Source organism: Ostrea edulis, chromosome 6 (genome assembly GCF_947568905.1).
Source record: "Ostrea edulis chromosome 6, xbOstEdul1.1, whole genome shotgun sequence".
NCBI lineage: Eukaryota > Metazoa > Mollusca > Bivalvia > Ostreida > Ostreidae > Ostrea > Ostrea edulis.
The window spans coordinates 52,075,812-52,091,930 of NC_079169.1; the positions used below are offsets into that span (position 1 = coordinate 52,075,812).

A 16,119-nucleotide genomic window follows, 5' to 3' on the forward strand; every position below is an offset into this window, starting at 1 on the left:
TACATGTGTATGTCATAACATATATTGTTGTGATTGTGTACTTATCTTGATTTTTTTACTTCTTGAATTTTGTATGCCCAACATAGCCCAGGATTGGATGAATGAATAAATAATTAAGATAAACATTAGAAATAATAAATGAAAAGTATGACCTAAAATATTGCATGCGACGCACAAACAAATAATTTCAATATACCAATTTTTGGAATAGCAAATATACTCCTTTCAAAATGCCGAAATTAAAATAATCTTTATGAAAACTTTAGAAATAATCAATATACAAATACTACTTCTTTCATATAACTTTCAAATCAACTTGTTAAAGTAATAAAACTATACGACACGTCTTATCAGGTCAATCTTCATCAGGACATTACACCGCAGAAAATCTCATCAGGTCATTCTTCATCAGGACATTACACCACCGCGGAAGAAAACTCGTTATAATACTCGTTTAAACAATATTTAATAATTATGTTTTACAACATATTAAATATAACTATTCATACAAAATAATGACTACAAAAAATAAATATATACACTTAACATTACAGCTCAGATTGGTAAAATACTTCATCAGGACATTACACTAATTATCAGGACATTACACCCTTCGCTTTTGCTAAATGCGATAAAAAGGGTATTAAAATAAATTCTTGTAATTTCTTCTTTTCTAATATCATAAAGAATGATAAAACAAGATATAAGAAACAAAAATTATTTCAATACAACGTTTACTTCCTTAATAATATTACTTTATACCCCATCAGGTCAATCAGGTCATTACACTTATCAGGACATTACACCCACCCTTCCGTTATGACATGATAGCGACAAAAAGTGTCGTTTTAACATCAGAGTAATGTTGTACGTGGAAAAGGTTTTTCTTGTTGATTATTGTTTTACATGCTTCTAATTTGTCAGTATTTTAAGGTGACAGTTATGCTATTCTGCAGTATCTGTTGGACTCACCAACAAGCATCATGGAGACTTGGTCACAAGCGAAGCGAAAACGCTTAAGCAAAATGGTAGGGGATGATACTGAAGCTGAAACCTCGGAGAAAAGCATCGCCTCTCCACATCATGCCAGTGAAATAAGAATAGGAAAATGGAAGATCAATAAAGTCATACTCAGTACCCATTTCAACATCTTTTTGTATGCAACATGCTTCTGGATCCAGATAGGCACATTACCTGTAAGTTTAATATAAGCAGTGCCTGGCCTGGTCCAGTCTATTCTCTTTAGAGAAGTCGAGAGGCATAGCCTTCATCGACTTCTCTTCGCAAGCATTCATATTTTGATTCTGGAAAACGTGTAAATGCCGGAGTCGGTGACGGTTTATGCTTCGACCGACGTTTCGACTCAGATGTGCCTGGATTTACGCAATAGACAACTTGTTTTCAAACATTTAGCAGTAATGCACAAAACCGACACAAGGAAATCAACACTTACTTGCTTTTAATCCATTTTCAACATGTCCCCTGTCCCGGGTTTACGTTAACTGGTCTTGGGAGCTGTCACAATAGGGGACCAGTTAAGAGAAAGCAGGCTGACGTAAACAGAGTTGTGATTTAAACCCGGGACAGGGGCATGTTGAAAATGGATTAAAAGCAAGTAAGTTTTGATTTTCTTGTGTCGGTTTTGTGTATTGCTATTAAATGTTTGAAAACAAGTTGTCTATTACGTAAATCCAGGCACATCTGAGTCAAAACATCGGTCGAAGCTTAAACCGTCACCGACTCCGGCATTTACACGTTTTCCAGAGTCAAAACATGAATGCTTGCGAAGAGAAGTCGATGAAGGCTATGCCTTTCGACTTCTCTAAAGAGAATAGGTCCAGTCCAAAGACTATTTCTACCTACATAGCTATTAACAGCTACCTAGGTATTACCTAGCTACCTAGGTATTACCTAGGTATTTAAAACTACTTAAAGTAGATACTTCTACCTACTTTTATCTGTTTTTAAAAATAATATGTTTTACGGCATGACCGTGTTTGAGGGCGAAGCAAAATTGGCATTAGTATCTATATCCAAAACAGGACAAAAACAAAACAAACAAAAAAACAACCTGAAGTTAGCATGAGGACAGAGCTGTATCAAAGCATCCTAATTTTGGACATTTTGATCCGCCTATATATTGAACGCGGGAAATATAATGCAATATTGATGTAAACAGTACATTGTGACGTACGTCATATTCAGCGTCGTTATTTAGCAAATTTTACAAACATAGCAGTTAATAGAGGAATGATTAGGCCTATATATATGATTAAGAAATAAGATTTACATACTTTTACGGATTTTATGTAACATCTCAGAACGACGTGAACTAGGGTATAGACGAGATTCAAAATGGAGGAATACATGTCCACGCGCTAATATTCGAATCGACACCATTGGGACAAAAATTTTCAAGTTCCATAGGTATGGTTTAATTTTTCATTATTTTCCTTTTAAACATGTATATACGTGTTACCTATAGGGAGAGCTCCGCTCTAGGCTTCGCCCTCTATAAATAAATAATAATTAAGGTGCATCTTTTAAACAGGTAAGTCGTTTTATGCATCATGTTGTGCATGTGCACGGCAAAATTCGGAGTGTAAATTTGAATAATTTACGATGGTGGAAAATGTAGAGGAAAAGCATGAAAAATCGCCCCAAAAACCTTTAATCTTAAAATGCATGAAGGTAAACTTTAAAATTAATACAGATTTGTAGTTATTGATGCAAATTTGTAAGGTTAGAAAGTAATCATTTTTTGTCCAATATTTTTGTGGTATTCATCATCAGTGTAAGTGAATCAAGAAATTTGGTACACACCATATTGCGCCTGATCCTGCGTTTGGCCACGAAATGCAAGTAAAGGAAAAGGTAGGTAAAAATAACTACCTGGAGTAGGTTTAAATACCTAGTATGTAGCTATAAGAAGCTACATACAGTAGGTAGAAATAGTCTTTGGACTGGACCTGATAAGTGTATATAGCTCACCTGAGTTTTTCTGATCGTAACTTGTCTTTGGTCTGTAAGCTTGTTTGCCATCACTAATGACATTTGCTTAACTTTTCACTATGTCAACTTCTCCACAACCAATTGACTAATTTTCAACCAACGTGGCACGAAGCATCCTCGGAAAAAGGGGGATTTTAGGTTTCCTTCCAAGGGGAGATAATAAGAGACTCTTTGCTAAACTCATGATGATGATAGTCTTTTTTTTTTTTAACACACATTTCATTTGTTTTGTGGATCTTCCGACACTAGCATTTGATACACTGAAACATGTGGCTTTTTAAAATTGGTGCCAACTATAAACCATGCAGTCTGCCGATAATTTTCATTGGATGGTTGTCACAAGACTTTGTAATCAGTAAAGACATCCTTTAGTGAAATGTTATCATTGTGTACCATGTAAGAGAAGCCATGTTGACCATGGTTAATGCACTTCAGAGTCATTGATATAATTCATTGGCCATTAAAGGGGCATGGACACAATTTGAGCTGAAAAGTTTTTAATTTTATTTTTCCATTTCTATTGTTTACAATGCTTAACTAAAGTATTTTCTACTGGTCAAACAAAATTTGAATATCAGTTCTTGAGTTACAAGTGAGATATATAGCACTCACAATTCTTTGTAATATGTAAGCAAGGATCGTGCCATGTTTTTGTTTATATATGAATAGACTGCTTGATAGAAAATATTATGTTTAAAACACAATGAGATGTACCAAACACTAGATGCTATTGTGTTTAGTATTAACTTGTAAATTGAAAAAATCCACTTTAAATGAAACATTTACAAGTACATTTAATGTAAACAGAAACATGACATGAGCCTTGTTTACATAACAAAAAATTGTGGGCTTTGTATCTCTCTTGTAACTTGACAACTGACATTGAAATTTTTGCTGATCATTAGTAATACCTTAGTTTTAACATTACAAATGAAAAAATAAAATTTGAAAATATTCAGCTATGGAATTTTTGCTTATTGGATGATCAAAGAGAAAATTCAAACTGGAATTAAAAAATCTCCAGAATGCACACGTTAAGACATTTTAAAAATCGATTATTGGGGGAAAAAAGATTGATCATCGCTAAGAATAAAATCATAATTTTTATTATAATGGATCATCGGAATAACACTAGCTATTTCCATAGAGAATATCTTGTTAGCACATCCAACTATAGGTTTGCTTTTAAGTTATTAGGGTTACCCTTGAAATGATCAAAGGTTGATTCTACATAAAAGTTCAACCCAGTTTCCATTTTCATGACTTGATTCACTATTTGTATGAGCATGAATTACGCCTAAGGAAAACTAGGAGTATAATTTTAAAAATTCTGAATACACAACATATGTAATTAAGTGTATTTTCATGTCAGTTAACAGTGCGCTAAAAATGTCTTTGTTTTGTTTTCAGTACCTGACAAAGAAGCTTGGAGTGGATCCAGTGTTTTTTGGGTATCTTCAGACGACCTTTGCCGTTGTACAGCTATGTGGTGGACCGGTGTTTGGCAGATTTGGGGACATGTTTGGGGGAAGAGCAGCCATGGCCTTAGCATTTGCCTCAGCGTCAGCCTCCTACTTGGTCCTGGGATTAGCCAATACTTTCTTTTTACTGTTCTTGTCACGACTTCCGTCCATCTTTATGCATGCTATGCAAGGTAGGCATTTAGCACACCCTGTCTCAAAACTCAGCTATATTTACAGATACTTAAGTTCGATAGTTCCTGACAAACAGACATTTGGCAATCACAACCAGAGGTCATCTGTATTCAACTTACATTAGACCCGTGTTGCTATATGGTTCCGAAACACGGACATTAACAGCCACCACTCTCAGGAAATTAATACTCAACGACAAAGCCACGATAAGATGGATCTGCCTTCTCAATCCTGAAGTGAATGTCACCTTTGAGTCTTTTATTAGTCAGCTTAACATCAGAAACATGGCTGATGTTATCCAGACATGTAGGCTGAGATGGCTAGGCCATGTTGAGCGCAGTACAGGTTGGATATCACAGGTTTGTACATTGAATGTCGCTGGATATTGAGCTCCAGGTAGATCTCAGCTGACATTGGATGAGTTGGTAAAACAAGACCTAGAGGCTACAGGATTGGATATGATCAATCCACTGGATTTTGCCAATTATGGAAAAACAAATCTCGACAGGACAGTCAGGCCTCACCCTTGGAAAAGAGTTAATTTGGCCTGGATAATCAAAATGAATGATAATGATGAATAGGTTGAGAATGATTCATGTTCTTTGCCTTTTGACAGTTTATTATGTTTTGGTACTCTTGAAAACTTGATGATGATATCCTTAAAAATTTTATTTTCTGTGATGAGATCAACTCATCAAAATCTATTGGAATCCATTTCTTTTCCCACTCTATTTTTGTCCATAGTGTTTTTATAATCTGAATACTAAGTTGTTTAAAAGATGGATAAGAAAGTTACAGTTGAGACAATTTTCTGAACAGGTCTGAACATATGCACTTTTCATTAAATGCACAGTGTACTTGGTCTTGCCAGATTATAAGAAATGTCTTTTTTGCGCAAATTTTAACCTCAAATATACCTTTGTACCTATTCATCTCTAAAATGATAAGTTGCACAACTTACAGTAAATGGGGGGAAAAAATGAAAGGATGTTTTAACTGTGAAAGATATTTCTTCATTATTAATGAAAGTCTATTGATGAGGAAGAAGTTTCTACAGTTGATTTTCAGGTGATTGTATGTATACTTAATTTATACATTGTGAAGGTATTGTTCTTTTAATTCAATCAGGTGGACAAATGATTGTAACAGATCTAGGAGAGGAGGGACAGAGAGCTGATGCCCTGGGCAAACTGGGCTTATCCTATGGAGTGGGCATGGTACTGGGCCCATTCATCGGGGGATTAGTGACCAAGTACTTCAGGTAAATATATACATGTATATATATATATATATATAGAGAGAGAGAGAGAGAGAGAGAGAGAGAGAGAGAGAGAGAGAGAGATTAGATTTGAAATATTGAAAGAACAATCATTTTGAGAGTACTCAAATTAAGTAACCCAATAGGAAGGGGGAGGGACATAACATATCTGAGATATTGAAAGAACAAGCATTATGAGAGTAGTTACATGAAATTGTAAAATAGGAGAAGGGAGAGGCTAAACATAATTTGGACAAACTTTCATCAGTTTTCAATGTGAATTAAAGATATCTGAAGGGTCTATGATATGATAATATATGTACCTACTGGCAAAGAATGGAAGAAAAGGGAATTTTATTTAAAAATGCTATGACTTACAAAAGAAAGTTAACCATAAAGACAGTGAATGATAAGTGTTTTGACAGTGTTGCTAGGAAGCTGCAGTCAAGTGTAATATGTTATTCATATTAATACCTCACAGTGAAACAGACAGACAGATAGACAAAGAGTAAACCTATTTTCCCCATCACTTTAAATTTTAGAAAATGAATATATGATGTTGACTGTGACACTTAAGGATTTCTTTGTTCATCTATATAATAACATTGACATCACAATGCCACACTAAACAATAACATTGACATCACAATGCCACACTAAACAATAACATTGACATTACAATGACACACTAAACAATAACATTGACAATGACACACTAAACAATAACATTGACATCACAATGCCACACTAAACAATAACATTGACAATGACCCACTAAACAATAACATTGACATTACAATGACACACTAAACAATAACATTGACAATGACACACTAAACAATAACATTGACATCACAATGACACACTAAACAATAACATTGACATTACAATGCCACACTAAACAATAACATTGACAATGACACACTAAACAATAACATTGACATCACAATGCCACACTAAACAATAACATTGACATCACAATGCCACACTAAACAATAACATTGGCATCACAATGCCACACTAAACAATAACATTGACATCACAATGCCACACTAAACAATAACATTGACATCACAATGCCACACTAAACAATAACATTGACAATGACACACTAAACAATAACATTGACATCACAATGACACACTAAACAATAACATTGACATTACAATGACACACTAAACAATAACATTGACACCACAATGCCACACTAAACAATAACATTGACAATGGCACACTAAACAATAACATTGACAATGGCACACTAAACAATAACATTGGCATCACAATGCCACACTAAACAATAACATTGACATCACAATGCCACACTAAACAATAACATTGACATCACAATGACATACTAAACAATAACATCACAATGCCACACTAAACAATAACATTGACATTATGTTACAGTGAACAGACTGCTGCGTTTGTGGCTTGTACTGGTTCCCTCCTCAGTATAGGTATCGTGTGGGCGTTTGTGCCACAGAGAACAAAGAAGATCCAGGTCAAAGGTAACTTTATAAAGTCAGAGCTGCCATGTAATCAAAGTTTTATATAATATATATGTATAGACAGTCATGTGAGAGTATTTGATGTCATATAGCAGGGTTTTTTTTTGGGGGGGGGGGGGGTGCTAATTCTGCACTAGTTTGGTAATACACTGTACATATATTTTCGAAAATAATAATTACCAAATCTAAATCCCTTTTGATTCATATAGTAAGAAATAATTGAATCGCCAACCATCAGAATCTTGATGTGCCTTTATCTCTTGAATTCACCAAATTTTATACCTGCCAAAAATACCGGTACTGGCTATACAGTACATGTATATATACTGACAAACTTTGTTACCCCAAAGTATCTAACTTTCCTACATTTTAAAATCATAAAAATAATTTCATCCTAGATGTAGCATCATAGAATATATTGTAAGTTGGCAATCTAGATGATGTTCCCTATCAAACTTTGAGTCAAAGGTCAAGCGCACTGGACATCAAAGTAGCAATATGGTTTCATCTCTTATCCATTTCTCCCTAGAGAAGAGACTACCCAAGGTTTTGTCATGCCATTTCTTTTTTACACTCAGGAAAGAGGCAATTTATACCTATTAACAACACCCTTTGGGAGATTGGGGTAAGCGGGGGGTATTCTTACTGAGTATTGCGCACAGTACCTCTTGTGTAATGACAGGCCACGGTGTGTTTGATTTATCAGTGAGATATAGATAGTGAATTTTACTTGTGTAGATTTTATTTTTATTCAAGAGCATTCAGAAACCCTAGCCACCACCAAAGCTCCACAGTTTCTCGTCCTACAAACGTTTTTCTGCATCGATCACTTCCTGCTTGCCATTCTTTTTTGAAAATTTTGATGAAATCCAAGCTGTGTTAATTTTGATGTAATGAATCCACAAAAATACACCCACATAGATATACAAAGTATGCACAAGCTGAATTGAAAACAATATTTATGGCGAAGTGAATGGTTTACATAAGCTGTTTTGATATTTCAAATACAGTTAAACTTTGGTATCTCGAACACCGATATCTCGAATACCATGGATATGTTGAAGTGATTCAGAAATCCCAACCACTTATTCTTTAAGTATTTACCTTTGATATCTTGAATCCTTCGATATCTCAAAGTTTTTTCTCTGTCTCATCAAGTTTGAGATAATGAGGTTTGACTGTACATGTAGAATCCTCCTGAGAATTTCCATGACTTTATTTCAGAGACTTCAGGGTCAGGGGTATTCAATGTGAAGAAGATTCTGTCTTTAGCGATGGCTCCGGGAGCTACGTTCCTGCTGTTCATCAGAATGCTTGCAGGTGAGAACTGATCACAGGGGTGGGGCTAATCAGGAGGTTTGAATATTTATCTATTAGTTCCACTCTATATCAGGTGAGAACTGGGAAGGGGGGGTGGGTGGGAAATAATTGGGAGGTTGAAATGTTTAACTGTTATTTCCATACTATAAATAGCACATAAAGGGACTGTATGTGTTTCTTTTTTTTTTTCAAAAATATCATCAATTATTGGTCTATATTCTGTAAGATTATCAATGAAAGTATCATCAATTATTGGTCTATATTCTGTAGGTAAATTATAGGAATATCAGTCAATGTATCATCAATTATTGGCCTTTATTCAGAAACAGGAATATTAGTGAATTAAGTATATGATGAAGTTTTATTCTATTAAACTCTAATCTTTTTATATAGAACTCCCATTTCAATAATGCAAGTCATTGTTTTTAGGAATTCAATCAGCCAAATGAAAGTTTTTCCATTTAAATTTAAAAAGAGATTATTAAAACAGAAACAATATGCCTTCAAGATTTCATGTGTTGCAATTTTTCAAACAAGATCGAGATTTTTTTTAAAATTCAAAATGCATTCTTGCATACAATGTATTATGGCAACTTTGTATTGCTGGACAAATTCAAATATATTGTAAAGAATGATTTTAAAATTATATAACCATTCAAGTTATGAAATTTATCAAGCATGCTTGCTGTCTTTTCTTCAATAGTTATAAGAAATTTACACATTCTTTAAAAACAATTTTCTCTGAAATAGAATAAATGATTAATAGGTTTTGATGAGTAATCAATTTAAAGTTTAACATATGATTCACATTTATTTCTTGCTAAAAACATGATTTTGAATTCTAAAACAGTTTTTAATTAAGCACATGTTTGCCTATATACCTGTAACATTGGATCAAAATGGTTAAATTTGTTCGAGTATTTTTCTAGTAATCATATAATGGTATTAGCCATTTCAACAACTGCTACAGTAGATTTTGTTAGATTCTTTTGGCTGTTACTACATTAAATGTGGCACTTTTTTATTTTCATCATTTTCTATTTTTAAAAGATATTTCATTAAATCAAAATATTTCATTGATTTGCAGGGCTACCTATTGGTGTTTTCCAAAGCATGTTTTCAGTCGTTGCCTTGGAAACCTTCAAACTACCAGCAGAACAAAATGGATATTTATTATCCTATGTTGGAATTTTAACTATGGTAGAAACCTTCATTACGTATTTTAGTATAACCCACAAGTATCACATGCTTAATGATTACTCTTCAAGTTAGAGCCTTGGTTAACAGCCCTACATTCATTATATACACAGGATGAAAAATATTTTAAACTGATATGAAATAAGATAAATTTGATATTATGAAAATAAAAATTACACAGAATAAAAGTATCATCATTGAAGGATATGAGACTTCGGGGATTAAAGAGTTGTCTTCCCCTATAACACATTTATTTTAAATTGACAGAGTTGCCTTCCCTTACAACACATTGACAGAGTTTTCTTCCTGTACAACACATTTATTTTCAATTTACAGATTGTACAGGGTCTTGGAATTGGATTTGTAACCAAAAAATACTCAGAAAATGACATTCTGAAATGGTCTTCATTTCTCCTGGTGTGGTCATACTTGGCACTTGTAAGTAGGCTTGTTTTGTTTATTTGGGTCTTTTTGTTTGTTTTGCTTTGGGTTGTTTTGTTTTGTTTTTTACATACTATGAAAACTTTGTTGACGTACAAAACCAGTGGAAAATTTTGATGGCAGATGTTTGAATTTTTCAGGCGTTTGTGACGGATGTATTCCAGCTGTGTGTAGTAATGGCACCGCTAGTAGTGGGGCTGGCCTCCTCTAATATTGTAGTCAGTAGCGCCCTCACAAAGACTGTGTCCGATGAAGATACAGGTCAGCAAGAAAGATAACTCATTACCTAATGCATAAAATGATGCAAGATTCAGCAAAATTTTCCGAAAAGTAGAAAAATGTAGATATTCAGAATTCCAAAATTTTAGTTATGTGTCATCTGCTTCATATGCAATTTATTACACATCAGAGAGAAATGAGTTTTTTTTTAGTAAAATGAACTGATATCATGCTTCTATTAATCTAGTTTCAATTTCATCATACCAAAAAAAAAATTGATCATTGCTCATATAAATTTTTATCCTCACTCTTACAATGTTTTGTTTTCAGGAGCAATGCTAGGATTGAACATGGCAGTGAATTCGCTGATTCGGTCAATATCCCCAACTGTAGGGGGGTATCTACTTAAGGCGTACGGCTTTCAGTCGTTTGGATACCTAGGCTTTATAATGCTCACTATTTCAACTATTATTTTATTTATAAAACTGAGACAATGATGTTGATAGGGATCCTATTTTTAATGCATTCCATTTGATTTCTTTTTTCCTGATGTTTACAAATGGTTTTTGTTGGTAATTTTGTCTTTGATTTTATATATTCATTACCTCTTTTTATATTGGGTATTTGTATTTGGGAAATCTGAATGGAATTGAGTGAAGGGACTTGATCAATGGGCACTGTGTCTTTTTTATTTTATGATAAGGTGTTACATTTATTTATTAAAGAGATTTTTTATTACACATGGAGAGAAAAAAATGATGTCGACTTGCAGCATGCAATTAGTGATTGTAAGAATGTGTCCAATTTACACAAGGAAGTAAGACTGAAAATAAGTTCTGCAATTTAATAAAAATTGCTCCTCTTTTCAAGTTTTAAGTTATGGCAGTTCTTGAGAAATGAAGAAGATGAGCAAATAATTCCATACTTACACAAATTTTAAACACTGATGGAAACATTTTTTAGCAATTAAAAATCCTGATCTTAGCCTTTAAGATGTTTTGTAAATTGGACCCATGGTATGTATTTGTTGAAAAGCTCTGCTGATGAAAAGATGATTGGTTTTGTGTAAAAAAAAAAAAAAAAAAATAATAATAATAATAAGATTGAGCGAAAATAATCTTAATTGTTTTGAATGAAAACAAAAATTAATGAAGAGTTATATTGTCATCAATTGTCATGAATCCACCCATTATGACACTTCAATACAATGTTTACTAAATCTTTGAGAAATTTTATAAGGTAGCAATATAAGATCTCACTCAGGTGCGAACTAGTATCATCACTGTATTTTAAAATCAATAAATATTGTCATTAATTATGGATGCAATAAAGAATTTTTGTATGCATTTTTTTTTTCAGACAATTTTTCCCCACATTGGATCATTTTTTTTATAAACCAGAACATTGTACATGTATTTAAAGAAGAGTGCTTCAGTGGTTTCCTTGTTTTGAGAAATTATTGAATAAATGTTAATACACATATCAGGTATTTGTTTTAAGCAAGATAAACTGCCAGAAGTTAATAGGCATATAGGTAAGACTGTGATAAAAGATCTGATTGACAGGTAGTTATTCAGACAAGTGTACAGGTAGTTATACAGACAGGTGTACAGGTAGTTATACAGACAGATGTACAGGTAGGTATACAGACAGATGTACAGGTAGTTATACAAACAGATGTACAGGTAGTTATACAGACAGATATACAGGTAGTTATACAGACAGGTGTACAGGTAGTTATACAGATAGATGTACAGGTAGTTATACAGACAGGTGTACAGGTAGTTATACAGACAGATGTACAGGTAGTTATACAGACAGGTGTACAGGTAGTTATACAGACAGATGTACAGGTAGTTATACAGACAGGTGTACAGGTAGTTATACAGACAGGTGTACAGGTAGTTATACAGACAGATGCACAGGTAGTTATACAGACAGATGTACAGGTAGTTATACAGACAGGTGTACAGGTAGTTATACAGACAGGTGTACAGGTAGTTATACAGACAGATGTACTGGTAGTTATACAGACAGGTGTACAGGTAGTTATACAGACAGGTGTGCAGGTAGTTATACAGACAGATGTACAGGTAGTTATACAAACAGATATACAGGTAGTTATACGGACAGATGTACAGGTAGTTATACAGACAGGTGTGCAGGTAGTTATACAGACAGATGTACAGGTAGTTATACAAACAGATATACAGGTAGTTATACAGACAGATGTACAGGTAGTTATACAGACAGATGTACAGGTAGTTATACAGACAGATGTACAGGTAGTTATACAGACAGGTAGTTATACAGACAGATGTACAGGTAGTTATATAGACAGGTAGTTATACAGACAGATGTACTGGTAGTTATACAGACAGATGTACAGGTAGTTATACAGACAGGTGTACAGGTAGTTATACAGACAGATGTACAGGTAGTTATACAGACAGGTGTACAGGTAGTTATACAGACAGGTGTACAGGTAGATATACAGACAGATGTACAGGTAGTTATACAGACAGATGTACAGGTAGTTATACAGACAAATGTACAGGTAGTTATACAGACAGATGTACGGGTAGTTATACAGACAGATGTACAGGTAGTTATACAGACAGATGTACAGGTAGTTATACAGACAGGTAGTTATACAGACAGATGTACAGGTAGTTATACAGACAGATGTACAGGTAGTTATACAGACAGATGTACAGGTAGTTATACAGACAGGTGTACAGGTAGTTATACAAACAGATGTACAGGTAGTTATACAGACAGTAAGTATGATTGACAGCATTTCTGGGCAAGTGGTTCTTGAGAAGAAGATTCTTACACAACCCCACCCTATTTTTGCATTTTTATCATTATCTCCCTTTTGAAGGGGCGTGGCCCTTCATTTGAATAAACAGGCAGGTGTTCAGGTAGTTATAGGGGATCAAAATTTTACATGCAGATATTTAGGAAAATCTTCTTTTCCAGAACCACTGGGCCAATTTCAATTAAACTTGGTACAAATCACCCTCAGGTGAAGGGGATTCTTCAAGTTTATTTAAATGAAATGTCGTGCCCCTTCAAAGGGGAGATAATGACAAAAATGCTAAAATAGGGTGAGGTCATTTAAAAATCTTCTCAACAAGAACCACTGGGCCAAAAAAACCTTAAATTTACATGAAAGCTTCCTGACAACGTGGAGATTCGAGTTTGTAAAAATCATCACCCCTGAGGTTAGGATGGGGCCACAATAATTAAGGGATCAACGTTTTACATTCAAATGTATAGGGAACCAAACTTGGTACAAAGCATCCTTTAGATGAAATATGTTTATATGAACGGTCATACCCGTCTACAAGGGCATATAATAGTTAATGAATTTGTAGTCAAGTTTAATGATTAAGTTTGATAATTAATGAATTTTAGTCATTACCTTTGACATTTTTTTTAACCAAGTTGTATAATGATATTTTTGCTCCAGCTTGTCTATTGCTAGGAATTGCTGCTCAGGTGAACGATGTGGCCCATGGCCTCTTGTTATAATTTTACCGGCCTCAGTACATGTGCATGTTGCCGATTTTAGTGACACGTGACCGAATTTGCCGATGACGTTTTACCTCCTCGGTATGCATGTTGCAAATATTAGTAACGCGTTGCCGAGTTTGTAGGTGACGTTTTACCGGCCTCAGTGTGCATGTTAATTGCCGGTTTTAGTAATGCGTTGCCGAGTTTACCGGTTATGTTACCGCGGCGAGTCAACATTGTTAATAGAATGGTCCATTGGGGCAGTTACGCATCAAAAATATATATAAACAAGGAAGAAGTTGCCATTCCATAAACGAATCTTTTTAAATATAAATACTTTATGATGTGTTCACACATTTCATTTTGCAGATAAAATTGGGTGTAAGAAATACCAACTAAAGAGTATTTTCCAATCACGGTAAACTCTTTTTGTCTTTTTCTTTCTTTCTTTCTTTCTTTCTTAAAGTTGATACATTGAATCAAAAGCCCACTGAGCTCGTTCTCGTAGCTGTAAGAAAAATTCGCGGAAGAGCGCGTAACTTTCGCGAAAAAAAAAACACCCCACAAGTTTCGCGAATAAACGTGTAACTTTCGCGTTAGAACGTGAAATATTCTTCATACAAGTACAGGGACCCGTGATTAGTACAATGGACGACTGGCTTTTTTACGTTTCATACATACGCATGTTACATGCCTAAGTTTTAATCACGCATATCATAGAATGTTTGGCAAAGACGCTATTGAAGTTTTGTAGTTGATTAATAGTAGTGTTACTCATTTAACAATGTCTTTTGATAAGGGGATATAGTATTTCTTCCATTGAAATCAAGTCTTAAAATGCCACGGAATTTTAAAGAACTATTGACCACAAAATCTCGCTGAATCTACGTTATACTATTGAATAAACAGTGCTTAATCTATATATATTTTCTCTTGATTCATTTGATAACCTGAAAGAACCGTCATAATGTCTCTAAAATGCACACCGTCAGTCATCTTTTCCAGTAATAGATGAATCCCCACTTCTCAAATATAATTATCCATATGGCTGTCATCTTTGGGGAAACCCCATAGAATTCTCGCAGCAACCTTTATAACTGACTGTTTTATGACTGTCATTTGATTTGCTTTTTTAAAATATATTTTATTGTCTAAATTTTACAACAACATTTTTATAACAGAACGACCTCTCCTGTTTGTCAATTTGGAATAGCACAAAGTATGCTCCAAAATTTAAGTACAATTGAATCAAAGGTCAATAATTTGATCCTCGTACATAGTGCAGTCAAGTCATATCAAGAGATATGTATATATAAGAAGTACAGTTAGACAAATCTATCGTTATTCTTCATTGTAAGGAACAAATTATTTGATATTGAGCACATTTAATCGTTGAATTAGAGTTTTTGCCAACGTTTTGCGTTGATAAGCAACTTTACGCGCTGTAACGCGAAAATTTCGCGTTTATTCACGAACGTCACGCGTTTATCTGAGAAAGGTTTACATTGTAGCGAGAACATTTGGCTATGAAAATTAGCCTTATGGGCTTTTGTAGAATTGTAATTTTTGTTTGAACGTACGAATTTAAAGAAGTTCAGACCTGAAACGTTCGAACCCCGGTGACAAAAAAATAAATAAATCGTAATTTCTTATATACATTACGATTTATTTTGGGAACATTAGAAGAACATTGTTGGCGTTCTTCTATATCTTTCTCTGTTTTTAATCATCTTTTTAAAAATATTTTATCTTATTTTATTTTGTGAGAACATCTGTGTCTAGAATCAACCCACCCCCACCCCATCCCCATTTTTAAAGTAAATCTTCGGCCATGCCGTGAGTCTTCAGTTATCACTTATGAAAATGGTCAGTGTTGAGAATATCTAAATATTCTACTCGCAAAAGATAAGTCATGAACGTACGCATGTCAACCACAATTGGATTAAAAGAAACAAGCCACAGGCTTATAAAAATCTGTTTCTTT

At 34.1% G+C, this 16,119-nt stretch overlaps 1 protein-coding gene across 2 annotated transcripts in view; it reads left to right on the forward strand.

The window, feature by feature from the left end:
- The window catches only part of LOC125682948 (solute carrier family 22 member 18-like), a 14,905-nt gene extending 2,807 nt beyond the window's left edge, over positions 1–12,098 (forward strand). Inside the window, exons 1-10 of one of the 2 annotated variants that reach the window (XM_048923585.2) lie at positions 748–867; positions 957–1,196; positions 4,423–4,666; positions 5,796–5,928; positions 7,339–7,439; positions 8,664–8,759; positions 9,847–9,959; positions 10,293–10,394; positions 10,538–10,658; positions 10,947–12,098. In XM_048923585.2, coding sequence (XP_048779542.2) covers positions 984–1,196; positions 4,423–4,666; positions 5,796–5,928; positions 7,339–7,439; positions 8,664–8,759; positions 9,847–9,959; positions 10,293–10,394; positions 10,538–10,658; positions 10,947–11,113 — 1,290 coding nt within the window. In that variant the 5' untranslated portion in view covers positions 748–867; positions 957–983 and the 3' untranslated portion in view covers positions 11,114–12,098. Of the gene's footprint in view, positions 1–747; positions 868–956; positions 1,197–4,422; positions 4,667–5,795; positions 5,929–7,338; positions 7,440–8,663; positions 8,760–9,846; positions 9,960–10,292; positions 10,395–10,537; positions 10,659–10,946 lie in introns of those variants that run through there. The other variant, XM_048923586.2, reaches the window with a different exon arrangement.
- Positions 12,099–16,119: the final 4,021 nt, after the last annotated feature.